At 34.7% G+C, this 26,592-nt stretch overlaps 1 protein-coding gene across 1 annotated transcript in view; it reads left to right on the top strand.

Annotated features, from left to right (window-relative positions):
* N4BP2 (NEDD4 binding protein 2) overlaps positions 1–26,592 on the top strand; it is an 83,702-nt gene that overhangs the window by 36,417 nt on the left and 20,693 nt on the right. Inside the window, exons 4-12 of the mRNA XM_060012670.1 lie at positions 3,134–3,258; positions 5,863–5,951; positions 9,048–9,124; positions 14,687–14,839; positions 16,386–18,763; positions 19,388–19,473; positions 19,983–20,028; positions 21,602–21,798; positions 24,599–24,717. Coding sequence (XP_059868653.1) covers positions 3,134–3,258; positions 5,863–5,951; positions 9,048–9,124; positions 14,687–14,839; positions 16,386–18,763; positions 19,388–19,473; positions 19,983–20,028; positions 21,602–21,798; positions 24,599–24,717 — 3,270 coding nt within the window. The remainder of the gene's footprint in view (positions 1–3,133; positions 3,259–5,862; positions 5,952–9,047; positions 9,125–14,686; positions 14,840–16,385; positions 18,764–19,387; positions 19,474–19,982; positions 20,029–21,601; positions 21,799–24,598; positions 24,718–26,592) is intronic.

The following is a 26,592-nucleotide window of genomic DNA, read 5'->3' as shown; positions in this document are numbered from 1 at the left end:
GAAAGAACATGGGATGAACCACTGATAGAGAACTTCAAATTCTCAGTGATTTATTTCTTGCAAAATGTGCTCTCAGTTGTTTTATCTCAGATACCCATCTATGTCCCTTTTGTAATCAAGGAATGTTGTGGATGCCTTGGTGTGAGAGACTAGAGTCAGGGTTAGAGGCAGCTTTGTTGTGTTTTCAGTAGCACTTGTTAAAGAGTGTTGTTTTCAAAGTTTTCTCCTACCCTCCTTCTTTAAATTCCAGAATATTTACATCTAATATATTTTATTTGCCAGTTTTTCCCTTTTCCTTCCAAATTTTAACTCTTTGCTCTCTTCTATTCTTAGCTGGGTCTTTTCTATTTGATCCTGGGTGTATCTAGCATTAGTGAGTATGCATGTATACCTTGATGAGCTCATTTTCAGTTTTTTTTTTTTTTTTTTGCGGTACGCGGGCCTCTCACTGTTGTGGCCTCTCCCGCTGCAGAGCACAGGCTCCGGATGCGCAGGCCCAGTGGCCATGGCTCACGGGCCCAGCCGCTCCGCGGCATGTGGGATCCTCCCGGACCGGGGCATGAACCCCCGTCCCCTGCATCGGCAGGTGGACTCTCAACCACTGCGCCACCAGGGAAGCCCTTCAGTTGTTTTTTTTAATGTCCTTTCTTAGTGTGGATTTATTTCCCAATAAATTTCCACATATTCTACTCATACACTTATAAGTATATTCTTCTGTTGACATAGGCTTTCTCATTGATTTAATGACCACAAGAATAAAAAACACTTTAATTTAATATTATAGACATTACAGTCAGTTATGATATTGCATTTTGTGAAAGATTGGAACAAAAGGTTGTACCTTAAAAAGTAATAGTGCTGTGACATTTGTTTGAAGAACTAGGTTTCAGAGGCCTTAGAGCCAGAGGCAGCTACAGTTAGCAATTGGGAAGAGAAAGAAGTGCGTGTCACAGAGTCAGAGCTTACTAATAATTTTTGAATGAATAGAGAGAAATAACTGGGAAGTACAGAGACATAGAAGCTGAGTTTTCTCAGAGAGAACAGTCCACAGTATTAAGCTAGCATGCAAGCCCAAGGAAAATGAAAGATGAAAAACAGCTTTTGGATTTATTGGAAAGAAGGTCATGAATGGATATCTTGAAAAACGATTTTGTTGCGCTGGGAAGGTGGAAGACCTTAAGACCTTAAAAAAGCATTTATACTAAAGCAGTTAAGGGAAGGAGAGGAGTTGGGTAATAGTTGAAAAAGGGGTCCTTAAAGTGTGGTTAAAATTTTAAAAGATAGCTGAGATGTATACACATTTAAAGGGAAAAGAGGAATTAAAGTGTCAGAGGGGAAGACTTAGAGATAAAGGAGAAGAGGGTAAATGTAGGAGTCTTAAAAAGTGGGATCAAGTGAGCATTCACCAGAATGTGAGCTCCATGAGTGCAAGAATATTTGTTGTTTTTATTCACTGATGTATGCTCAGTGCTTAAAACAGTGCCTGGCACTTAGTAGATGCTAATAAAAATTAAATTCAAAAGGTATATTTTAATATGGGAAAAGAATCTAAAAAAGAGTGGATATATGTATAACTGATTCACTTTGCTGTACACCTGAAACTAACACAACATTTTAAATCAATTATACTACAATAAAAATTAATTTAAAAGTATATTTTAACTTCAGGAATATTTATACGTTTTAGGAGAGGATAAATGGTGATATTTTACAAATGGTTAAGAGGGTAGCATTGTTATGTCTCTGTGGATTCTGTTTGCTTAGTTTTTGCACGCATCTCATTACATAGAAGATAAATTCCAGAGTCAAGAAAGAGAGATGGGAGACTTCCCTGGTGGTCCAGTAGTTGAGACTTTGCGCTTCCACTGCAGGGGACACAGCTTTGATCCCTGGTTGGGGAACTAAGATCCCCTGCAGCCTGCGCAGCATGGCCAAAAGAAAGAGATGTCAGAAAAGCCCCGCAAAACTATCTTAACTTTGTATAATTTAACAGATTAAATTAATAGTCTATTAACATTATATTTTTGGATGTTTTCGGCATACTCACTAAATTTATGGCAATATACAAAGAGCTTCATCTACTTTTGAAGGTACTCACCTAATGGGAAGTGACCTTCCACTTAGAGTGGGTAAGGTAGATCAGTGTGTATCAGGTGACCAGATGAGGGGATTGCCTGTGACTGATAAGAGTTCTGAAGCATTTGCAGTTGTCTGGTTTTCTTGATAATTAAAATGTGTTAATTTTCAAACCTTTATAGTATATAAAGTGAAGTAGCCTTGCCTCAGGTCAGTATACCTGGGAGTCAAACTTCTGCTTAGAGGATTTCTAGTGTGATTTTATTTTTCTAATATTTTATTTATTTATTTATTTAATTTTTGGCTGCGTCGTGTCTTAGTTGTGGCACACGGGATCTTTCGTTGTGGCATGCGGGCTCTTTGTTGCGGTGCACGGGCTTCTCCCTAGTTGTGGCGCATGGGCTCCAGAGCATGCGGGCTCAGTAGTTGCAGCGCGCAGGCTTAGTTGGCCCTCGGCATGTGGGATCTTAAGTTCTCTGACCTGGGATCAAACCTGCATCCTCTGCACTGGAAGGCATATTCTCAATCACTGGACCACCAGGGAAGTCCCTCTAGTGTGATTTGTTTGAATAATAAAATATTTTCATTCTTTTAAATAATAATATTTGAATTTTTAAGTCGGTTTTTTAAAAAATTAATTTATTTGTTTATTTTTGGCTGTGTTGCGTCTTCTTTACCTTGCGCGGGCTTTCTCTGGTTGCGGCGAGTGAGGGCTACTCTTTGTTGCGGTGCACGGGCTTCTCATTGCGGTGGCTTCTCTTTGTTGCGGAGCACGGGCTCTAGGCGCGCAGGATTCAGTAGTCATGGTGCGCAGGCTCTAGAGCACAGGCTCAGTAGTTGCAACACACGGGCTTAGTTGCTCTGCGGCATGTGGGATATTCCTGGACCAGGGATCAGACCCGTGTGCCCTGCATTGGCAGGCGGATTCTTAACTGCTAAGCCACCAGGGAAGTCCAATACTTGAATTTTTAATTCGGATTATGACCTTGCAAAAATTAGGAGAGAGAATTTAAATAGAAGAAAAATGAATGAAAATAATTACATTTATCATTCACAGGACTTTGCAAGAGGATAATCCAAGTGGAGTCATTCTTAGTACTGATGATTATTTTTACATAAATGGACAATACCAGTTTGATGTAAAATACTTAGGAGAAGCACATGAATGGAACCAGAATCGTGGTAAGAATAGACATCAGATGATGTGTAATATTAAGAGGAATATAAAGAAAAAAATCCACTTAGTGTTTGTATTTTGAGAGACGTATAACTTTTAAAAGTTATAATTATCTTTAATTCTAAACTATAACTATATATAATATAGGTAAAATTATAACAATTCTAATGTTACATAGTAAGTGAAAGAGGTAGTCTCATAGAGTTGTTATGAGAATTAAATGAGCTAAGTTTTATAGAATAGCTTAGAACATTGCATAACATGTTTAAGTTTTATTTAGTCAGTGGGTTATCTTGTCAGAAGTATAGTAAGTCAGATTTTCTGTGCTGGTCTCTGAATAGCTCAAGATGGTTACAGTTTTCTGGCTCTGTTTCCTGTTTCCTAAAATAGAATTTGCATTGTTAATCACTAGTCTTGCCTAGATTGGCTTAATTTTTATGGAGGATAGTGTGAATGTAAAAATGACTCTCCTCAAACTGAATCTGCAGGGAGATCATAGGTAAAACCTTAATTTCTTTATTAGTGCAACTGTCTATTCACTGAAGATGGTTTTATTATGAAATGTTTAGTTATGGATAGAGTTTTATGTGTGAAGTTCTTATTAAGACATATAGACAATATTTTACTTAGTGTTTCTTTTACGATAAATGCACTGTGAAGGCTATTCTTGAGTTTGTCATCTTTAGACATTGTTAAATTTTTCTAAATTCATTCTTGAACTAAATACTGAAGTGAAAACTCAGGAATACCAACACAAAAATAAACAGTGTGATGTGATGAAGAGCAGTCTTGGATTTGCCAGTTACTAGCTGTGTGATCTTGTGCAAGTTATTTATATTCTCCAGGACCCAGTGTCTTCATCTGTAAAAGGGCTTAATAATACTAAACCCCGAGGATTCTTGTAAAGGTTAAATGAGAATGAAAAGTGCTTAGCCATAGTTCAGTGTGCCCTTTCTATAACAACAACCGCAACAATTATGATATGAAATTAATTGGCAGAACTCTTTTTTAAAAAAGCTTTATTGAATGAGATAAGAATCAAATCGTTTTTAGCATATTCAGTGTTGTACGACCATCACCACAATCAATTTTAGAATGTTTTTATCACTCCAGAAAGACCTCATACCCATTAGCAGTCACTCCTCATTTCTCCCCAACTCTCTCCCAGCCCCAGGCAACTACTACTTTTTCTCTTTCTATAGGTTTGTCTCTTCTGAACATTTCATACAAGTAGAATCATATAATATGTGGTCTTTGTGAATGGCTTTCTTTCATTTAGCATAACGTTTTTCAAGGTTCATCCATGTTGTAGAAAGTATCAGTACTTTATTCTTTTTTATGGCTGAATAATATTCCATTATATGGATCTGCCACATTTTGTTTATCCATTCATTAGTTGATGGACATTTGGGTTGTTTCCACTTTTTGGCTATTATGAATAATGTTGCTATGAACATGCCTGTCTATGTCTAACCTTTTTAGTAACTGCCAAGCTGTTTTCCAAAGCAGCTGCACTATTTTACATTCCCAGTAGCAGTTTATGAGGGTTCCAACTTCTCTATATCTTTACCAACACATGTTATTATCTATCTTTTTGATTATAGCTATCCTGGTGGGTGTGAAGTGGTATCATGTTGTGGTTTCGATTTGCATTTTCCTGATGGCTGATGATGTTGAGCATCTTTTTGTGTGCTTGTTGGCTACTTGTTTATCTCCTTTGGAGAGCTTTCTATTCAAATCTTTTGCCATTTTTAAATTGAATTATTTGTCTTTTTATTATTGAGTTATAAGAGAGTATACAGAACTTTTAAAACTTCCAACTATTTTCCTTGTAAGGCTTATTTATTGTGGCTCATCATTAATTCCCTGAATGGTCTAATTCCTTGGGAAAAAAGGCAGTTTTATAAGAAAATCTCTTGCACAAGGCATATAATAATTGTTTATTTCAAATCAAGACATCTTGTTTTTTGTCATGTGTATGCGTGTTTGCCTATATTTTTTGTTTTTAAATTTTATTTTGGAATAATTTTAGATTTATGGAAAGGTTTGCAAAGGCAGTATTGAGTTTCTCTATACCCCTCACCCATTTGGCCCTAATGTTAACATTTTATATAACTATGGTACATTTGTCAAGACTAAGAAATTAAAATTAACATTGGTACATTACTATTAACTAAACTCCAGATTTTACTTGGATTTTAGTTTTTCTACAAAAGTTCTTTTCTGTTCCAGAATCCAGATTCTGGATTCATGGTATCCAGAATCTTATCCAGGATACCATGTTGCTTTTAGCATGGTATGATATTGTTTTTAATGATAGCTTTTTTCCCCATTTATGCTATTCATACATGTAACATGCACGTCAAACTAAAATCAGACAGTTTTTATTTAATTTCTCTGATTATAATTTTAGTATTTATTATTCAACATTTCCCTATGTTTTAATTTTTTATATATTCAAAAGTAGTATTTAGAAATAGAGTTGTGAATAAAATTAGCACATATCTATGATTTTCAAATTATGAAAACAAGATCAGATTTTTAAAATATCAGGATAATCCTTAATATTGTTACTAAAAGTGATTTCTCATTTTCTGTTTGTATTTCAGCAAAAGAAGCATTTGAGAAGAAGGTATCTCCTATAATAATAGATAATACAAATCTACAGGCATGGGAAATGAAGCCATATGTTGCTTTGGTTTGTACCATGAATTGTCATAAGTCTAATAGTGGGTTTGAAATTATTGGGGGATGTTAATTACACAAGTGAATCTCAAGCAAACAGTCCTTGGACTGTATGTAACTGAGCTTTCTCTGGTCTTTAGCAAAATGAGAAAAATAGGAATAGTTTTTCCATAAAACTAAATTTATTCAATTTTCAAATTTTGAGATTCAGTTTTTAAATTCTGAGATTGTTTTTGTTTTTTGATGTCTTTTATGAAAAGATAGTGGTATTAAATTATAATTTTATGTTTGTGTGTATTTATGTGTATGTATGTGTGTGTCTACACACACACACAACCATTTTCTTATTGCTTTTACTTGGCAGAATCAAAATTTGCTGGTTCTTTCTTAGTCCCCAAATTTCTTTTGAAATTTTGCTATTCTGAGAAATTCAAAATTCTGTACATTCAGCTATTTTCAGTTCTCCAAATTTGCTGGATTCCTTTTTTGTCCAGCTTTGATGTCAGCTTTTTCAGGAAGTTAGCTTTCATTCACTTACTAAAAAGCTAAATTGGGCACTCTTTCTGCTTTCCTGGCACCCTGGCTTACTTCTGTCATGGTATTAAGCACACGGTTTTTATCAGTAGGCCATGGGTTGACTAACTTTTTTCTAGAAAGCACCAGATAGTAAATATTTTAGGTTTTGCAGGCCACAGTTTCTGTTGCATATTCTCTTTTAACAACCTTTTAAAGATACAAACACACACACACAAAAAAAATATTCTTAACTCCTAGGCTGTACAAATACTGGCTGATGGGCTGAATTTAGCTCTAAGCTATCCATTTTTCTTGAGGGTAAGCCTATCATTTTTTTCATCATTGAATCTCCAGAATATAGCACTATGCTTGGCATATAATTAATATATATTCATTGAGTAAATTGATGAGTGAAGCTTTTGTGAGTATGGGTATTGTTTGTTTTATTACCCCAAGATTAGCAGATCTGGCACATTGAAGCTCAGTTTGTTTCTTTAGTTAGTAAATATTGTACTTGCTGATTTATGTTCTTAACACATCCAACTTATACCCCCATTGCTGTGCCCAGTGCACTTGTACTGTTTTGAAGTACAAGGTATGATTCTTTACTTTTCTGAAGAAAATTGTGTCCTTTGAACAAGTGAGATTTTACTTCTGTGCAGGGCAGTAGAGGGAACAAAGACTTGATTTTAGTGCATTGGGAGCACTAAAATCACACACAGTTTGCTTTCTGGCCTTAGGAGTTTCTAGTTTCTAGACTAATATATTCACCACTGGGACCTGCTTCCCCCTTAACCTTACTTAACTCCTCTGTAGGTTTTTCTTAGCTTCCTGCTCTCATCTTAGAAAGTTCTTTATTTTCCTATGAAAATAGGAAAAAAACCACTTTACTTTCCTATGTAGAAAACAAAGAAGTCCTTGAATTATGTGTTTCTGATTTTCATTTAGGCTTCAGCCTCCTATAATGTTTTCTTTCCCCTTTTTTATTATATAATGATTGAAAATATGAAGCTATTTTTCCAGTATTGATTCCTTGACTCTTTGCAACTCTACTTAGAAGTATAAAGGACTCCTGCTTATCATAGATGGCAAATGCTTTTGTCTTCATAAAGAAGTAGATGAAGGAATTACTGTAGAGAAGAGGATCACTTTTTGCTTCTTTTGGTAGTAAGATAATGAAAGCTGTAGGGGAGTGGAATAGAGTAAACAGTCTATTACCATCTTGACTGTCATTTACAGAAGTAGCTAAAGTAGTAAGAGATAAATAGGGAGCAGTCAAATATGCTTAGTGGCAATTGGCAAAACGTGTGTGTGTGTGTGTATGTGTGTGTGTATGTATGTATGTATATATATGGCAAAGCAATATTGTCCCTTGTGGGCTATCATAGAGGTTGACCTAAGTCAGAATCCTCTTAAGTAATGTAACATATTTTTAAGGTTTGCCTATTGATATGGGAGTTGAAAAAGTCTTTACATTGATAGTCTCTCTTTTTCTCTTTGTGTATGCATGAATTTAAAATTAATTTGATCCTAACAGCTGTATGATACCCCTTTAGGTAATTAGAGACCTGGGCTATTGCCAGGCCTTGAATCATTTGTATGAAATTTGGTGCTGAGGTGAGGAGATGGAAGTGAGTAAGCTCATTACAGGGTGTTATGTCACTACCTACCTTGGTGTCTGGGTTGAATTTTGGACTTTTCTGTCAGAATGACAGAAAATAGCAGTGACCACTCTTGGCATCTTGTCATAAAGCTGAGAGGATCAATAGTGGGAGGTGAGGTCAGAGATGTAATGGTGGTTGGGGAGATGGTAGGGCAGATTATGTAAGGGCTCATACATAGATCACTGTGAGGACTTTGGATTTTACCTTGGGTGACGTGGAAGATACATTAGTCTGCTCAGGATGCCATAAAAAAAATACCATAGACTGGGTAGCTTCAACAAGAGGAAATTAATTTTCTCATAGTTCTGGAGGCTAGACGTCCCAGATCAAGGTCCAGCAGGGTCAGTTTCTGGTGAGAGTTCTCTTCCTCCCTTGCAGGTGGCCATTTTCTTGCTGTGTTCTCACAAGGTGGAGAGAGCAAGTTCTCCGGTGTCTCTTCTTTTTTTTCTTTTTCTTTTTTTTTTTTTTTTGCGGTACGCGGGCCTCTCACTGTTGTGGCCTCTCCCGTTGCGGAGCACAGGCTTACTTTCTTAATTTATATTAAGTACATTTTCTCATTAACACATATAGTATTTTTAAAACCATTGTATATATTTTCACTGTATGGCTGTATCTTCATTTCTTTAGCCAGTTCCATGTTAATAGACACTAAGTTGTTTGTATTCTTTTGCTGTTACAAATGATGGCGAACTGGATATCCTGCTGTGTATATATTTCTGCACTCTGACATAAGTTTTTATCAATAGCATAAATTTCTGAAAGTTCATTGCTGGATCAAAGAGACTGTGCATTTTACCAGGTAACACACTCATCAAGATTAGATAATCTTTTAGGTTCTTTCAGTTTTAACATGCTGTGAATTTGGAAACAATGAATTAAATTTCATGGAAGTAATTATTTTAAAATGCATTTGTCTTTTTTGTACGTAGTCTCAAAAACATAAATATAAAGTCCTTTTCCGGGAACCGGATACCTGGTGGAAATTCAAACCAAAGGAACTTGCAAGGTAAAACTTGGAGTTTATCTAACATGTTTTTAATTTCATGAGAGTGATAGAAAGTCCATCTAGATTTTTTTCCCCTTGTAAATAATGAACGAAACAAAATGTATTAGATTGCGGCTTTGCCACTTAAAAATTGATAACAAATTTTGTATTGCCTATAGGCTTTCTTTTTTCAGTTTGTGAAGAATTTGTCTTTCTGTTCCTAAATTGTTAATTAACAGTCAGAAAAATTCCAATTGTCTTATATAGTCAGTACTTTATTACTTATTAATACTATAATGTCAATATCTGAAACTAAAAGAGATTCTAGGATTTGGCAAACCTGAACCGTGTGCTACTGGCAGGAACAAATTGTTGTAGCTGCCTAGTGACTCACAATGCTGGACAGAAGTGAGGAGGTATAAATGGAAAAGGTAGCAAATGTTCAGCTGTCCAGGTTTTTCACTACCCACTCTGCTTTCCCCCCAAGGTTATACTTTTTTCTTTGATTGTTTGACTTGGATAAAAATGTTAACTCAGGACATGGACATACAGTGTATTTTGTTTTGTGCTATGTATTCCCTTAGAGATAGCCCTAAATTAATTTTGGTCAGGGTATTTTCTCCATGGTAATTTAAACTAATGTCAGTACTAAATAAAGGACAACCTAACTTTAGGATATCCACAATGTTGTGCAAGCATCACCACTGTTTAATTGACGAACGTTTTCATTACCTCAACAAAGAAACCCTGTATTTGCTATTAGTCACTCCCAATTCCCCTTTCCCTTGGCAACTACTAATCCGCTTTTCTGTCTCTATCAATTTGCCTATTCCAGACATTTCATATAAATGGGATCATACAATATGTGACCTTTTGTGTCTGACATCTTCACTTAGCATAATGTTTTCAAGGTTCACCCATGTTGGAGCATATATCAGTACTTCATTCCTTTTTATTATCCTTTTGTTACATTACTAGATACATTACTAGATTTGGTTTTCTAGTATTTCACTTAGGATTTTTGCATCTGTATGAATGAGTGAGATTGACTTAAGTTTTTTCTTCTTTGCCCTGTCTTGCCTGGTTTTGGCATCATGGTTTTAGGTTCATAAAATTAGTTGGGAAGTATTTCTTCTCTTTTCTGAGTTTATGTAAGTTTGAATGTTTGATAGAATTTACTTATGAAACTGTCTGGATCCTCTGTTTTCTTTGTGAGAAGTTTCCATTGGAATTTGTCCATTACACCAAAGTTTACAAATTTATTAAGACCGTTTATGGGACTTCCCTGGTGGCGCAATGGTTAAGAATCTGCCTGCCGATGCAGGGGACACGGGTTCAAGCCCTGGTCCGGGAAGATCCCACATGCCACAGAGCAACTAAGCCCGTGCGCCACAACAACTGAGCCTGTGCTCTAGAGCCTGCGAGCCACAAATACTGAGCCCTCGTGCCACAACTGCTGAAGCTCACGTGCCTAGAGCCCATGCTCCACAACAAGAGAAGCCACCGCAATGAGAAGCCTGTGTACCGCAACAAAGAGTAGCCCCCACTCCCTGTAGCTAGAGAAAGCCCATGCGCAGCAACGAAGACCCAACGCAGCCAAAATATAAATTAAATAAATAAATACATAAAACAAAAAACTTTTTATTAAAACTCTTGTAGTATTCTCTTACCATTTACATCTCTGCTGCATCTATACTTTTAAATACTAATGTGTTTATCTTCTTTTTTTTCTTGATTATTCTTAGCAGAGATCAGATTTTTTTGTTTTTATAAATTTATTTATTTACTTTTTAAATTTTTTTTTTTGCGGTACGCGGGCCTCTCACTGCTGTGGTCTCTCCTGTTGCGGAGCACAGGCTCCGGACGTGCAGGCTCAGTGGCCATGGCTCACGGGCCTAGCCGCTCTGCGGCATGTGGGATCTTCCCAGACCGGGGCACGAACCCGTGTCCCTGCATCAGCAGGCGGACTCTCAACCACTGCGCCACCAGGGAAGCCCTATTTATTTGTTTTTATTTTTGGCTGTGTTGGGTCTTCGTTGCTGTGTACGGGCTTTATCTAGTTGCAGCAAGTGGGGGCTACTCTTCGTTGTGGTGTGCAGACTTCTCATTGTTGTGGTTTCTCTTGTTGCAGAGCATGGGCTCTAGGCATGCGGGCTTCAGTAGTTGTGGCACGAGGGCTCAGTAATTGTGGCTCGCGGGCTCAGTAATTGTGGCTCGCGGGCTCTAGAGTGTGGGCTCTAGAGTGCAGGCTCAGTAGTTGTGGCGCACGGGCTTAGCTGCTCTGTGGCATGTGAGATCTTCCCGGACCAGGGATCAAACCTGTGTCCCCTGCATTGGCAGGCGGATTCTTAACCACTGTGCCACCAGGGAAGCCCAAGATCAGATGTTTTATTAGCCTTTTCAAATAGACATCTTTCTGCTTTGTTGATCTTTCTATTATAAGTTTGTTTTATGTTTCATTCATTTCTGCTTCTTTTATTCTACTTTCTTGGCTTTAAAAAAATCTATTTTGCTTTGTTTATTCTTTTTTTTTTTTTTTTGGCTGCATTGAGTCTTCGTTGCGGTGCGCGGGCTTCTCACTGCAGTGGCTTCTCTTGTTGGGGAGCATGAGCTCTAGGCGCATGGGCTTCAGTAGTTGTGGCATGTGGGCTCATTAGTTGTGGCTCTCGGGCTCTAGAGCACAGGCTCAGTAGTTGTAATGCACGGTCTTAGTTGCTCCACAGCATGTGGGATCTTCCTGGATCAGGGCTTGAACCTGTGTCCCTTGCATTGGCAGGCAGATTCTTAACCACTGAGCCACCAGCGAAGCCCTAGGTCATTTTCTAATATGAGCATTTAATGCTATAAATTTCCCTAAGTATCATGTTAGATGCCCCTAGAATTTTAATATATAATATCTTCTTTTTATTATTTATTTTCTATTTTGCATTACTGTTACTTTAATTCTTTAACCCTTGGGTTGTTTAGAGCTATGTTTTAAATTTTGGAACAGATGGTTTTAAAATTCATCTTTTCAAAAAAATTGGTTTTCAACTTTACTGCAGTAGGTAAGATTGTGCGGTTTGTATGATACTAATTCTCTGATATTTTTAAAGATGTGTTTTACTAGTTCATTGTCAATTTTTTATAAATGTTCATATTTGCTTGATAATGTATAACAGTTATAGTATATTAATATATCATTAAATCATGGTTATTCTTTTGCTCGCATCTGTAGCTTTACTTTCCAGAAAATTTTGCTTGATGGATTAATGTTTAAGAGAGGGATGAGAAAATGTACTATGGGAGAGGTGTTGATATCTCCCTCTATTATGTTGATTATGTCAGTTTTTCCTTATAATTCTGCCCATTTTTGCTTTAAATATACTGAGGATATTTTTTGAAGTACATATAAGCTTAAGATTTTTATATCACTCTAATTGAACCTTTTATCCTTGTCTAGTAATTTTCTTTTATTAATATTAATTTTTGTTATAAAATCTAATTTGTCTAATATAAATAGAACTATACCAGTTCTTTTAGTTAGTATTTGAGTGTTACTTCTTTTTCTATACTTTTCCTTTCAACCTTTCAGTATCTTTGTGTTTAGGTATATCTCTTATAACCAGTGTGGCTGGGTTTTAAAAAATTCACTCTATCTTTGGCTTTTAATTGATAAGCTTAGTTCTTTTACAGTTATTTTGGGTATTCATATAATTGGTCTTGTTTCTTGCTGTCTCTCTCTGTACTTTTTATTAATCTCACCTTTTCTGTGATTGTTTTTTCTCCTATCACAGAAAATTATATATTTGACTTTTTTTCCTCCTGTCTTGCCTTTTTTGGATTTTTTTAATTGAATGCAAATTTTCTTACTCGTTTTTTCCTTCTCTACTAATTTGGAGATTATATACACTTTTTAAACTCTTTTAGTGGTTACATTAAAAGTTTTATCATGCAGACTTTAAAATTAAACCATTTTCCTAGCTTTCCTCTTCACAAATGCAAGGACTTTCAAACATGTTAACTCTGATACTTACTTCCTTTCCAGCTCACGTGCTGTGATTGTCTGGAATGTACAGATGGTGTTTTCACTCGTGTAGTTATTTGTGCTGTGTGTAGTGCTTTGTGCTTAATTTTCCTTTCATTATAGGTCTTTCATCTGAGAATTTCCTTCTGCCTGACAGTTCATCTTTTAGGATTTTCTTTACATTGTAGACCAGTTTCATGTCAATCTCTTTCTTTTTTTTTTTTTTTTTAAATCTGAAAATCCTTTTATTGCCCTCATGCTTATAAGATACTTTTGCTGAGTGTATATATTCTAGATTGATAGTTTCTGTTATTGATGATGACATTTGTCCATTATTATTGTTGTCAGGTGTAATTCTAATAGTTGGTTTCTTTGTAGATGATTTGTTTTTTTAAATTTCTAGTTGCTTTTAATATCATCTCTATCTTTGGTGAATGACAATATCAGTACTGTGTTTCTAGTTGTAGATTTCTTAGTTATCTTGCTTAAGATTTGTTGGATTTGTGAGATTAGGAGATTGATGTCTTTCATCAGTTCTGGAACATTCTCAGCCATTTTTCTTTAAATGGCTTCTGTCCCACATACTCTCTCTTCTCTTTCTGGGACTTGGATTAGATGTATACTAGACCTCTTTGCTCTGTCCTCTATGTCTATGTCTCAACCTCTCTTTCATATTTTCTATCTCTTTGCTTCTCTGTCATCTGAAACCAGATAAGACTGAGGTATTTAAATATGAAAGCCAGATTTCCCCAGGGGGCAAATGCTAATATTAGCCCCAGGATCCAGACACTAAAGTTGGAACCATCCTGAGATAGGAGAGTTTCAACTGGGATGTTTTCATTAAGACAAGACCCTTGAAGGACTAAAGCATACCATCTTGCCTCCTGGCAGATGCAAATTCAGATGCTGTATGAATGAAAGCACCCCCAGTTTAAGGCCTAAGGATTCCCATATATTAGATTCAACTAAGTGTGAGCTCATAAACAAAAACAAAGGAATAAGCTACCATGAATGAAAGCACAAATATAACGAACTTCATATTTGGACATCCAGAGACTTCAAATACTAAGAATGTTTTTTCTTTACTTGAACTTAAAATGTTTTAAAGTGTGTGTCTGCTTTAATTCGTATGGGATCCAGTTTTACTGTAATAGAAGTGTCCTTTGGCACATCTAGTCTGCTGTACTGGCATAAGTGGAAGCCTCTGTAGTGGAATTTTTTCAGTCACTAGTTAATAATTAATCAATTGAAATAATGGTCATGTTCATATGAGATTTTTTTGGCAGAGCTTGAGAATAACTTCTTTTAAAGTTATTAAGATCTGCTGTTTTTTTCCAAGTTGATGAAGGATGTTTGGAAAAGATTGTATGGCATGATTGAGAAAATGGTAATTTAGGACATTCTGAATAAAATGAAACTTAGAATCAGATAGTTTATATTGTATCATAATAAACCAGTTTTGATATTTTTATGTATTAGAAATGTATCGTCGTTTCTCTTAACATTATATGAGCCGATTTTTTAAGAACTTAATTACCAATGTTCCTTCTACCCTTTTTTTCCCCTGGAATTTTTAGGCGTAATATTCATGGGATAAGCAAAGAAAAAATAACAAGAATGTTGGAACACTATCAACGTTTTGTTTCAGTGCCCATAATCATGAGTTCTTCAGTTCCAGAGAAAATGGAACGTATCGAGTTGTGTGCATATTCTTGTGACAGAAGTACTAGGTAGGTTAAAGTCTCTATGTACAGAAATTCAATTTAAAAACTTAATTTTAAAAAATCTGATAATTTAGGAACTTCTAAAATCACTGCCAAATAACTTTAAAAATAAGGTAGGCATTTGTTGTTTGTAGGGTTTAGGTATAGTCTTACCTGGAGCAGGATATATATGGTTAGCAAGAGAAGTAAAAGTTTATGTGGGTGATGACATACATGGGGGTTTCATTGTCTTTTGGTTTATGTAGGTCCATGTTTACACTATGAATACTCCTGCCTTCTTTATTTAACTTGCTGCTATTCCAATATTTATCTGTTACCTTATCTACCCTCTATTGTTATTTGGTATATAGTCACATTACTTCTTAATTTTCTTAGGTATTAATAAAAATACTCTTTCAAGCTAGTATCGTAAAAATGTATTATGCATGGTATACTTTTACTAAGTAATAACAAGTCACAGCCTTTTGAAAGTTTGCAATTCAGGATAGTACTGATTATGTTAAAAACATTTAGGATACATAAACAATTGAATAAATAAGTGAGTAAAGAAGAGTCTTAAATATAAATAAAGTTCTGAATTGCTCACATTTTTTGATGATTAGGGATGAGAGACCCTTTTAAAAAGGAGTTGGGAAAAGAAAATTCACAAATGCTCTTTTATTGAGGAGCAGTATTGCAAAGTGGTTAAGAATATGGGCTCCTTAGCTGTATTTCCTGGCTTCAAATCCCAAAGCTTTGTAATCTTTGACAAATTATAAAATCTCTCTATATTTCAGCTCCTCATTTGCAAAATGGCAATAATAACACTTTGCTTATAAGGATCTCATAAGGATTATGAATTAATACTTGTGAAGGACTTATAAATAGCATCTGGTATATAGAAAACTGAATGTTAGGTGTGATTTCACTTAGGAAGGCTTCATGGGATAGTTGGGACTTTGAGAACTCCTGCAATAAAGAAAGAAAGGAAGATGAGTTGTTAAATAAGGAAAATGCACTGAAGTTGAAAGTATAATGATTTGGCAAAAGTGCTCTGAGTCTGAAATTAACATTGAGGATGGCTTTAAAAAATTTAGCAAGTGACATCTCAAATGACAGCTGTCCTCCCTTTCTCTCATTTCACTTAATTGTGCAGATCATGTTGGTTGACTCTTTGAGACTTTGTAAATCAATCTTAAGCATTTTCCTCTGCAGCAAATGACAGGTGGTATAGAGGCAGACCTAGTTTCACATATGTTAAGCTTAAATAGGTTGGAAAGGAGCTAGGGAGTGTCCTCTTCTGGGAACAAATTTAGAACCTTAACTTTAATATTTAATGCATAATAAACACCTTAACTGAAAATCTCATGTTAATTATTCAATTTGAAAGAATCTGAGTGCTTCTTGTATGCCAAGCGTTGTGCTAGGTGTTGGGATTACAATAAAGCGATGTGTTCATAGTGTATTAGGGAAGGATCAAGTGTCTCTCTTTCAGTTGAATGATTCTTTAAATCATAATATTAATGGCAACATTAAGAGATTTCCTTATAATACTTAAAAACAAATCTTACAGCCCAAGAGACAATGAAGATATTGCCTCTGAAAAAGAAGAAAATGTTTTATCCTCGTCTCTGAAGCATCCAGAGTTAATTGAAGAGAAGAAACATGATGTGACCAAAGAAAATTTGTTACCTGAGAATGTTACATGTCTCCCTAATGCAGATTTAAACAACGGAAAAAAAGAAATAAGTGGTATGAATCCTAACATTCAGAGTGCTTTCATTCACGAAGCTCCAGACATTTATTTTTCTGATTCTGAAAGCAAAGAACGAGCAGTAGACAAACATGAAAAAGAAGAGCCAGTAGAAATGGCTCCTGAAAAAGAGTGTAGTAAAACCAATGCAGATAGTTTTGTAGAGAGAATATCACCAAGTATTTGCTGTGGTGGAAATAATCAAGAAGACTGTGGTCTTTCAAATACTGTACCACTTCAAAATGAAAAATCTTCATCTAGTGAAACTCTGGAAGAAAGAGCAGGAGTAAAGAAAAAAGCCTTTGGAAAACAAAAAAGCAAATCAACTTCGGAAAAGTTCCCAAGACAAGAGCTGTCTTTTGTTGGTGACTGGCCAGTTGATAAGTCTATCGGTCAGAGGACAAAAAGGAACCGAAAAACTGAGAAAGCTTTATCTATACACAGTGACAAAAAGTATAATTGCCCTCAGTCACATAAAGTATTAGACAGTAGTTTATCTGTGAGTATAGATTGTATCCAGCCACGAGGATCTCCACATGAAAACGTAGAGGATGACAGCAAGTCACAGTGTGATGATGCCTCAGAATCTTTCAATAGCTGTAAATATGGTACTTATAAAAATACTGAAAAAGACTCATTTAACATTGTGGGTGACTGGCCTTCATCTGATTCTTTAGCTCAGAGAGAGCACAGATCAAGAATGCCAAAGGCTGGCTTAAATGAACCCAACCTAGAATTTGGAACTAACAACAGTATGAATGAAATGTCCTTATATACAGCACGTGAGGCCTGTTGGGGCACAAGCCCTGAAGAACTAAAAACGTTGGGTAGTTCTTCTCGAGGAAGTTCTGAAATGCTGCCCAATGAAATGACCTGTGAGAATAAAACTTGTCCAAGTAAAAAGATTCATAGGCAACACACATTGTCTCTTACTTTTACCAATAGTGTGTCAACTGCTCCTGGAGGAGTGGGACCACAAACTTTAGCTGAATTTCAAGAAGAAAAGACTAAAGAAGTCCCTGGAATAGAAGTAGGCAAGTGTACTCAGACTGAACCACAGGATTTTGCTCTCTTATGGAAAATAGAAAAGAATAAAATTAGTGTTTCAGATTCTCTGAGAGTACTAACAGGAAGATTAGATGGATTTAAACCGAAAGCTCTCAATATTAACACAAAATTAGATGTTCAAGAAACAATTCCATATAGGGTAATGTATGACAAAAGCACATATGTTGAAGAAAGTGAGCTTACCAGTGCTGATGAATCTGAAAATCTTAACATTCTTTGTAAACTATTTGGATCGTTTTCATTAGAAGCCCTAAAAGACCTATATGAGAGGTGTAACAAAGATATTATTTGGGCCACGAGCCTTTTATTGGATTCTGAAACTAAATTATGTGAGGATACTGAATTTGAGAATATAGAAAAGTCATATGATGAAACACAAATTGGGCCATTTTCTCTGGGACTGAATTTGAAGGAAATTATTAGCCAAAGAGGAAGCTTAGAGGAGTCTAATTCTTCTGTGCGAGAATTTAGCCATGGAATTGGTATCAGTAACACGAATGCACAGTCCACCTGTAATTCAGAAAAGGAAAGCTTAGAGCAGGCAGAAATAAGAGCTGTAACTACTGAAAAACCTGGATTAATAACAGGTATACTTCCTAATGTAGATCTCAAGAATAATAATGAAGTACTTCCTAATAGTCAGGCAGAACTTTCAGGTTTATATAATGTTAAGCAGCTTTTTCCAGGCACTCTAAAAGCTACTACCACTAAAAATGTGAATGAAATGGAGAAGAATCCAGAAGTCACTGAGATTGGAGACAGTATAAATTCTTCTTTGAATTTGTCTGATATTTTAAATTCTGTATCGAGCACTTCGGATCTTGAATTACATGAAGAAATTTATTTTACTGACTCTTTTGACATAAATAAAAGTGAAAATCTTCCAAGGGATTATGTGAAATTTCCAAACACAGAAGAATTTATGAATGAAGATGAACAGGAAGTGGAAAAAATTCTAATGGCAGGGAGTGCTTTGTCAGCTGAAGTTACTGAAGAAGATAAAACTGAGACGTTGAATCCCACGCCAGTGATGGCCAAATCGCTGACCATAGACTGTCTGGAATTGGCATTGCCCCCTGAACTGGCTTTTCAGCTCAATGAATTATTTGGCCCTGTTGGTATTGATTCAGGTAAGGAAAAAGTAAATTACTTATATGTGTATCTTTGTGGAAGTAGAATATAGATAGAGGGTCTAGTTCAATTTTAAAATTATTTTATGTTACTAGAAGTGTAAAAGTAATTTGTGTTGCCTACCTTATTATTTTTGACACAGTGTGTTTGTAGAAGATTTTTAAGTATATAATTTGAAGAAATAGAGAGTATTTAGATGGACTTTGTATTCATCTTGTGCATATACTGGAAGTTTTCTCTGGTATTTACCTCATACTTATTTGCACAGGTACATCTTTTTGAATCCTTTGGTGCTACTCCAGATACACTTAAGGCAAGATAATTCCTTAGAATACGCCTACTGGAAAGTCTTGACTAATGGAAATGAATATATTAAATATATTTAGTGTAATGGACATGAATAACTTAAATATATGAAACATAATGTAATTGTACCTGCCAAGAAGTGTGAAAACAATGACATATTACATAAAAATATTCCAAGAGATTTAGAACTAGAGACATAGGTTAGTAATTAAAAATACAAATTAGTTTTATGATGCATAAGGTAGTTGAGTATGTTTTCTGCAAATGTATAATGAGTAATGATCATATTTTCTTTTCTTTTCTTCCCCCGTCACAAGGGTCCCTAACAGTTGAGGACTGTGTGGTTCATATAGATCTGAATCTGGCTAAAGTGATTCATGAAAAATGGAAAGAATCTGTAATGGTTGGTAGGCTTCTTTTTATAGAAAGCTCCTTTTGTGTACATTTTGTCACCTTTGCTCTTCAATAAAATCTGTTATATGAAAGATTCTATTGAATCTTGACTTTGAGAGAGAATTAATTTTACCAGTTAACAGGTTACTGATTTTTTTTTCTCCTTCCAGTATTTTAGATTATTTCCAGACTGGCCAAATTATATAATTAATGATGGAGCTCAATATGACTGTTGATTTTTTTTTTTAATGGAAAAAAATCATAAATAGTTTTTTACTCCTTAAAGACTTGCAGTGCTAATTTTCATAAACAGTTTTTAAAAAATCACAGCATAAGAGCTCTATAAGTAGAAAAAATATATAGATGGAATCAATTTATAATTATATTTATCTGCTTTTATTAGATTTAGCAAGAATGATTGATAGTTTTACAGGGAGAAATGATTACTAGAGAAAAATAATATAAGCTTGTTTTCTAATGCACCCTGCTTTGCCAATCCTGTTGTGCCTCTGTGTTTAGGAGCGACAAAGACAAGAAGAGGTATCCTGTGGCAAATTAATGCAAGGTAAAGCACATATTTTCACTTCTAATATTCTTGTCTTGATGTTGAAACTTGGTGTGTGTGTGTGAATTTTAACTTTTTTTTTTTTTAAGCGTTTATTTATTTGGCTGCGCCAGGTCTTAGTTGTGGCATGCGGGATCTTCATTGCCGCGTGTGGGATCTTTGTTGAGGTGTGCAGGATCTTTAGTTGCGGCGTGAGGGGTCTTTTAGTTGTGGCATGCAGGCTCTTAGTTGTAGCATGCGGGATCTAGGTCCCTGACCAGGGATCGAACCCGGGCCCCCTGCACTGGGAGCAGGCCAGGGAAGTCCCTGAATCTTAATTCATTTTAAATACACTTCCACAAAATATGTTACCCAAGAATTTTGATTTGCAAATAAAAGTTTTAACATTTAATATTGATACAAAAGAAAATAAAGCTTAAAGAAGAAAAAAGCCCCTATAATGTCATTTAACTTTCAGTTAACACCTGAAAACTAACACAACATTATAAATCAACTATATTTCAATTAAAAAAAAAACAAACAGGAGTGCTGTGGAACACCCAAGGTGTGCTCTAATGCACATAGTCAGTGTGTTTCCTGTTTATGATTTTGCTCTGAATGAAGGGAAACTGTTCTGGTTTGAGAGCAATAAAGTATTCCTGTGTTTGAGAGTATCATTGAAATATTACTTGATTTTTCAAATTTTTTATTTATGTTAATATAATTAGAGCACAAAAGTCAACCTGCTTTTTGATTACATCTGCCAAATTGAAAATAATTGATTCCAGAAGATTTCTTAGATAGCATTGTCGTAAGTGGTTAGTGCAGGGCGGCAGACCTGTTACAGGGTCATCCTTTTGTGCCTGAGTTCCTCCAGATGCCTCTTTTGTCCACTCCATATTAGGACTCCAGGTTGAAGATTCTTAACTTTAGTTCAGACCTGTGTTGTAGCTTCAAGAGCTAAAGCTGTTTGAGAGCTGAAGGTTCCCAAAGAGTATCAGAGTTATTCAGATGACAGTATTTGCTATTTCTTCACTCTCCAGGAAATCAAAGGAGTATATCAGAATGTGGTGCTTAGAAAAGCTGAAATATTATACATTAAGTCTTGTTATTATGAACTTCTTAGAATGTTTAGTTCCTTCCTTATGTTGAATATCATTTGTTCAATATTTATTGTAGACCTCCAATGGGTTACAGATTTGCAGAAATATTCATCCTTTCAGTTCTTGGAGTGGCCAAGCAGAGCTGACCAAAGCTGCTCACTTCCGGCTGACTGCAGCTTCCTCTGTTTACCAGTGTATATGTGTGTCACTGTTTTCTCTGTGTTGATGTGATATGAAAAAGAGTGGGGAAGCATTGAGTTGATTTACAGTAATACCCAGATCATTTGAATATTTCTACATTTATACTTGCTTGTGATTATGTGAAGATGTATTTTGAAACTTTGAAATACAACTTGGAATATTGTATTTATAAGCAAAGAGTAAAAAGTCATGTTTTCTGGGTCTCTCTGAGGTAGATGTAACAGAATGAATAATGCCTAATTTGTACATTTATTTTTGATGATCTGACACTATTGATACTGCTTTTGTAGATCCTTCCCTGGTTGGGCGTGTTGGTCTTGATAATCCAGAACAAAAATCATCTCAGAGAACGGGCAAAAAATTACTGAAGACTTTAGCAGCACCTGAAATGCAACCCTTATTGGATCATTGGAACACTCATACTAAAAAAGTATCACTCAGAGAAATAATGTCAGAAGAAATTGCCTTACAGGAAAAGCATGATTTGGTATGAGTTAGTATAAATATTAAGCCTTTGTCTCTGACTCTAATTTAATCATATGTTTACTTTTTGATTTTCATTTGACTCTACTTTTCCTAGTCTGAAATCATATTTTAACCTGATTGAAGTTAATGTTAAAATTGAAAAATGTTTTAAATGTAGTTTGAAGTTGGAGGTCTTTGCTTCTGGAAAATTAGTTGATATTCTATAACAGTAAGCCAATTTATGTTAAATCTGTTGTTTTAGATTTAATTTTGCAGGTGTATATATCTTATCTTTAACATTTACTTCTGCAATTTTTTAATTCTAGAAAAACATGAAAGAATATTTCCTTTGAAGATAATTTCATTTATAAGTTAGTAATAAGAAATGACACTTGCTATTAAAGAATTGTCCATCTTTGAAACAAAATTTTTTTAGAGAAAAATTATAGAAACTTATGAATCTGAAATTAAGTACTCTTCTTTTTTATCTAACTTTGCAATTAAACAAGTTCAAACAGATATTTCACTTTGCTTTGAACTTAATTTTTGTTCTTTATTCAACATATCTAATTATATGATATGAAGCCGTAAGAGAATTTTGTTTATTTTGCATTTCTTTTTCTTAACGTTTTGTGGAATTCTGAAAATTAGTATTAGAGAATTTCAGAACCAAAACGGAAAAGACCTTAGAGGTTATTTAGTCCAATTCTCAAGGAAAAAAAATTTCTTAGTTGGTGATCTTAAAGCATTTTACCCTCTTTTTTCACTCATTTGACTGCTCAAAGGAACACCTTTATATTGGCTGAAATACATAGAATTGGGGCATAGAAAGAATGATGGGATTCTTCTACCTTCATATTTATTTCCCCCAGTTATCTTGTTAATTAAGTTGGAAATAAGCTACCATTACCATCTTTGCATGTTTACATAATCCAAAGAACAATCTCTTCAGTAGGATCTTATAATTTAGTGTTGTTTCAGATATCTTCTTCAATTTACATATGTAATAAATTGGAGAAATAGATTTTCTTAAAAAATAAGGAAAGCCTAGAACTTATGCTCAAATGGTGTGACACTTTTTGTTGAAATGCCATTTTCCTCTACTGAAACTTATCTTTATGGTTCTAACCTGCCTTTTAATCTCTTAGTATAATAATGAACAAAAAAGTTTCTTTGACTTTCCAACTTAATTTTTTTTTTTTCTCCTATCAGTGATTTTTGCTTTTTTTTCCATGGGTTTGGTAATAGAAGCTATACTCTTCATCCCGAGGGTATTCCCCCTTAGAGCCTCAGTTAAGAGAATTTCTGGAGAAATTTCTCAGTAAGAGAATTTCCCAAAGGAGAAATATCATTTAAATTCTTCTAAAGCAAAGCATATAAAATAAACATTAGGCATAATGTATGAATAGGATAATTAATTGTAACATGATTATGGTTATGAGTTTTCAGTTTATTGATGGGACCCTAGAATTTGTAGTTTAGAAACTCTGTGATCTGGCAGATTGCTAGTAAATCTGATCACTGAATTTTTTAGTAAGGTCGGATTATAATGTATATCTTAAATAAGACGTGAATATTTAAAATTCTTGAGGTGGCTTGTTTTCATCACTCTTGTGATGTCTGATCAGTTCTTTTTACTGGTCAGATTGTCACCTATTGTGGTTCTTTTTTTATTGTTGTTTGGTGTTATAAATGGCCTAAATATGGTTAGGCTTCAAAACCATTAACTATTCCAGGATTTTCCTAAATTATTGTAATTTTTATATTTTCAGAGACACCTTTGAAATTTTATAGGAAGTTATTTTTCAGACATTAGGATTTTTGGAATAAACAAAAATATTACATAGTTAAATCACAATGTCAGTAAATTGTCTTAGAGTTAGAAATCACTTTAAGAGTGATTACCATATTCCTCAATTAGAATTCACATGGCACATTTTAGGAAAGCTCTTTCGGTTTGGCTATTTAAACAATCCAAATATGACTTTGAAAAAATAACAATTAGTAACAAATCTCATGCAATTACTTTGGAGTAAATATGTTTGTGAAAAAAATTTTTTTATGTGAATTTTAAGATTTTCTGTCAACCTGAATTTGCAACTTATTTGTACATTGTAGTTTCTGCCCATTGAGGAGAATATGTTTTTGAGGACGTTGTTCACAGCATCACACAGTGTCCCTTTAATGAGGACCCATGGGAGAAATTTCTCTCAGGTCTCAGTACCAGAAAAAGCTGTACTTCTCCTGAGCAACTGGTTTGTTTTTATTTTATGGACACTGAGAATCTTTGTTTCCCCCTTTGCTTTGGCCACTAAGAAGCTAAGAACTGAATTTGTGGCCCACCTTTAGCAATTGTACAGGATTTTGTGGCATGCATTTATATACTAATTTTACTTGCTAGCTTTATCCTATATTCTTACCTTTATTTTCTCTACTCTCTGACTTCCTTTATTTATATCCTGTTTATATATATATATATATATATATATATCCTTTTTTGTATAATATGATTGAATGTGTTGGGTGTGTATATGTGAGAGTATATATACACATGCACACACATATATGTATATGTGTGATTGTGTGTATGTGTGTGTGTGTTAATGAACAGCTTCAAATACTTAGCAAAAAATGGGATATAAATAAATTGTGCAAGAATACTTATATTACTAATTTCAGCCTTTAATCAGTGAAGAAAGTCTGTGACTGCTTTTAAATTATTAGTCTTTTTGCAATAAAATAACCATGCTTTTGGGTCAGCATAATTAGTATTGTAAATTCCATCATAAAGATGGTTTTTGTCTTTTTTTTGTTTGTTTTAGAGAAGGGAGCCGCTTATATTTGAAAAAGATTGCGCCACTAAACTAAAGGAGAAACAGCTCTTTAAGATATTTCCAGCCATTAACCAAAATTTTCTGGTGGACATTTTCAAGGACCACAAGTGAGTGCTAGAAGGATTGTGTGTAATTTCTGTTGTGATGTCATTGAAAGCATATGTCATGCATTTTAATCTCTTATTTTTATTTTTCTGTTAACAAAAATAATATAGGTATATTATAAACCATTTAAATGCAGTAATGTAGAAAGTGAGGAGTTTCTGTCAATTGGTTCATATTCCTCCTTAGTTTTTTCTCATATACATACACTAATGTATGTGTGTACATGTGTACCTATTTGCTTTTGTGTCTATATAAACACAAAAATAGGTTGTGTTTTATGTACTGTTTTGTAGTTTTACTGTTATTTGTTTTTTCTGTCCATACTTTGTGATCTACTCTTTTCTTTTTAAAGTCTACAGAGTATTCCATAGTATTCTGAAGTGATTTCTTAAAGTACCGTAGTTTATTTAAACATGCTCTGTTTATGGGCTTTTTGACTGTAAGAAAAGTTGGAAACCATGTTGCACTGAGTATCCTTGAACATACATTTTTGTGTGCATGGATGAATGTTATTGTAGGCTAGTTCCTGAAAGTGAAATTGCTGGTCCAGAGTGTGTATATTAAATTTTTTTACAGCTAATGCCAAATTTCCTTTTAAAAGGGCTTTCCATATTAGTTATATACGCTGATAGCGTAACCTGCCCTGGATATTAAGAATCTTTAAATTTTTTGCCAGTCTGGTGCGAAAAATATTTCATTGCTGTTTAAATTTTTATTTTCCTTATTACTACTGAGGTTGAGCTTTTTTCCATTAATTTCTTTTTCTATTAATTGCTTACCCTGTGCCTGTCTTCCTTTTGACTGTTTGTATTTCTTTCTAGATCTGTGAGAGCTCTTTATATATCATGTGTAGTTATCTTTGTTAATATAGATTATAGTAATTTTTTCTGATATAGCCATATACATATTTTAATTCATGTTTTATCAGAAAGTCTTTTCCCTTATTGGTTCTGAGTTTTATCACTTTTTAAGAAAATCTGTCCTACCCCAATATTATGAAAATATTTTCTGCAGTAAATTTTTTTTTTGTGTGTGTGTGTGTTACGTGGGCCTCTCACTGTTGTGGCCTCTCCCGTTGCGGAGCACAGGCTCCAGACGCACAGGCTCAGCAGCCATGGCTCACAGGCCCAGCCGCTCCGCGGCATGTGGGTTCTTCCCAGACTGGGGCACGAACCCGTATCCCCTGCATCGGCAGGCAGACTCTCAACCACTGTGCCACCAGGGAAGCCCTCTGCAGTATTTTTAATAGTTAAATTAAAAAAGTTTATCTAGCATTTTTATGTGTATGGTATGAAGTAGAGTTTAACTTAATTGTTTTCTCCAAATGATTAACTGGATGAATAGGTCACCTTTACCCACTGATATAAAATATAATTACTAATATTTACTACATTCTCAAATATACATTTTCTTTTATAGACTCTTTGATTCCATTGAGCTATTTGGTCCTAAGTTTCCACCATCTTGTTTTAGTTATTGTGGTGTTGTAGTGTGTTTTGATGCTTAGTATGTTAGGAATGCTTCTGATTTAAGTAATACATACTTTCGATCTTAATGTATTCCTTAAATTCCTATTTTAGCAAGAGTTGTTTTAAATAGATGCCTTTTTAGAATCTTTGGAGAATCCAATATAGATTTTTTTTCTTTAGTTTATTAGTATATTTCATGTTAGTCACAGTAATTTCTGGAATAAAAAAATCTTTCAGGTTTTATTTTTTTCCTTTAATGTAGTGTCAGAATTGATTTCAGGATTTTTGCAACAGTAGTTAAATGAGATAAGTCTGTGATATTCTGTTCCTGTGTTATCTTTGTCAGATTTTGGTTTTAGGGTTGAATTTGGTGTTTGGCTTAATAAAAGAACCTGGCAACAAGACTGC

Source organism: Delphinus delphis, chromosome 5 (genome assembly GCF_949987515.2).
Source record: "Delphinus delphis chromosome 5, mDelDel1.2, whole genome shotgun sequence".
Classification (NCBI taxonomy): domain Eukaryota; kingdom Metazoa; phylum Chordata; class Mammalia; order Artiodactyla; family Delphinidae; genus Delphinus; species Delphinus delphis.
The sequence above is the reverse complement of the archived record's forward strand: the minus strand, read 5'-3'. Positions and strand labels throughout refer to the sequence as shown.